At 72.2% G+C, this 1,246-nt stretch overlaps 1 protein-coding gene across 1 annotated transcript in view; it reads left to right on the top strand.

Annotated features, from left to right (window-relative positions):
* Positions 1 to 244: 244 nt before the first annotated feature.
* Positions 245 to 1,246, top strand: part of MNEG_16606 (hypothetical protein) — a gene marked incomplete at both ends in the record, with an annotated part of 2,267 nt that continues 1,265 nt past the window's right edge. Inside the window, 2 exons of the mRNA XM_014034924.1 lie at positions 245 to 362; positions 758 to 1,138. Of these exons, the coding sequence (XP_013890378.1) occupies positions 245 to 362; positions 758 to 1,138 (499 nt within the window). The remainder of the gene's footprint in view (positions 363 to 757; positions 1,139 to 1,246) is intronic.

The following is a 1,246-nucleotide window of genomic DNA, read 5'->3' as shown; positions in this document are numbered from 1 at the left end:
CGCCCTCCCTGCGCCCTCTCGACCCGGGACCTCCCCTGGAACCCCCACTCAACCCCAGGCGCACTCCACCCATCCACCCCTCCTCTCAGGCCAGGAGGCTGACGCCCGCGCGCTGCACTCCAACTTCACCGCCGCCTGGGCCGCCTTCGGCCTGCTGCCAGAGCTCTTCGCCTTCGACCTCGCCGTCGCCAACCCCGGCGACGGGGGTTACAACCTCCGACCTGAGCACATCGAGAGCACCTACATGCTGGCGGCGGCCACGGGGGACCCGGCGTATACAGGGGTGGCGGCGGCGGTGGTGGGGGCGCTGCGGAGCTGCCGGGCAGAGTGCGGGTTCACGCGCATCCTGGACGTGGTGACGGGTGAGGGTCGCGGGGGAAGTGGGGGCCGTGGCTGCTGGTGGTAGCTGCGCGGTAGCTGGGCAGTACCTTGGTGGTAGCTGGGTGGTAGCTGGGCGATAGCTGGGCGGTAGCTGGGCGGTGGCTGGGCGGTAGTTGGGTGGCAGCAACCAGCAGGTGTGTGGCTGGGCGTGGAAGGGGGGGGGTGAAAGGAACACGGTTGCACCCGCTCGCCTTGGCAGCTTCGGTCCCACCCCGCCGCCCGGCCCTCTCACGCAGCCCCCGCCATCCCGATCACCGCCTTCCGGCCCCCGACACCATCCTCCCCTGCCCCTCGCCACCCTGCGCCACCCTGCCCCCTTCACAACTCAATCGCCCCATCACACCCCCTCCCCTTCCAACCCCCACCCGTCCCCCAGGCAGGCGCGCCGACCTGATGGAGTCGTACTTTCTGTCAGAGACGGTCAAGTACCTCTACCTCACGTTTGTCGAGGGGGGCCACCTCCTGGCAGACTGGTTCCTGCTCAGCACTGAGGGCCACGTGATGCCCGTGCTGGCGGGGCCCGATGACGACCACAGCGCCCAGGGCGGCGGGCGTGAGGCGGGGGGCGGCGGGAACGTCAGCGGCAGCAGCGGCGGCAACAGCAGTAACAGCAGCAGCAGCGGTGTAGACGTGGGGTCGTATGTGCCGGATGAGTTGGAGGAGGAGGAGGAGCGCCAGGCCAGGGCCGTGGAGGCCGCTGCGCTGCCCGCGCCGGCCGGGGCTGGGCCGGGGGCGTGCGCGGCGGCGGCGCTGGAGGGTGATGCGCCTGGGCTCACGTGCGGCGCCGCGGCCGCCGCCAACGCGACTGTGCCGCCTGGGCCGCGCGGCGCCTCGGCCACTGCCGATGACGCGGCAGGCGCACAGC

Source organism: Monoraphidium neglectum, assembly GCF_000611645.1.
Source record: "Monoraphidium neglectum strain SAG 48.87 unplaced genomic scaffold scaffold06572, whole genome shotgun sequence".
NCBI lineage: Eukaryota > Viridiplantae > Chlorophyta > Chlorophyceae > Sphaeropleales > Selenastraceae > Monoraphidium > Monoraphidium neglectum.
The sequence above is the reverse complement of the archived record's forward strand: the minus strand, read 5'-3'. Positions and strand labels throughout refer to the sequence as shown.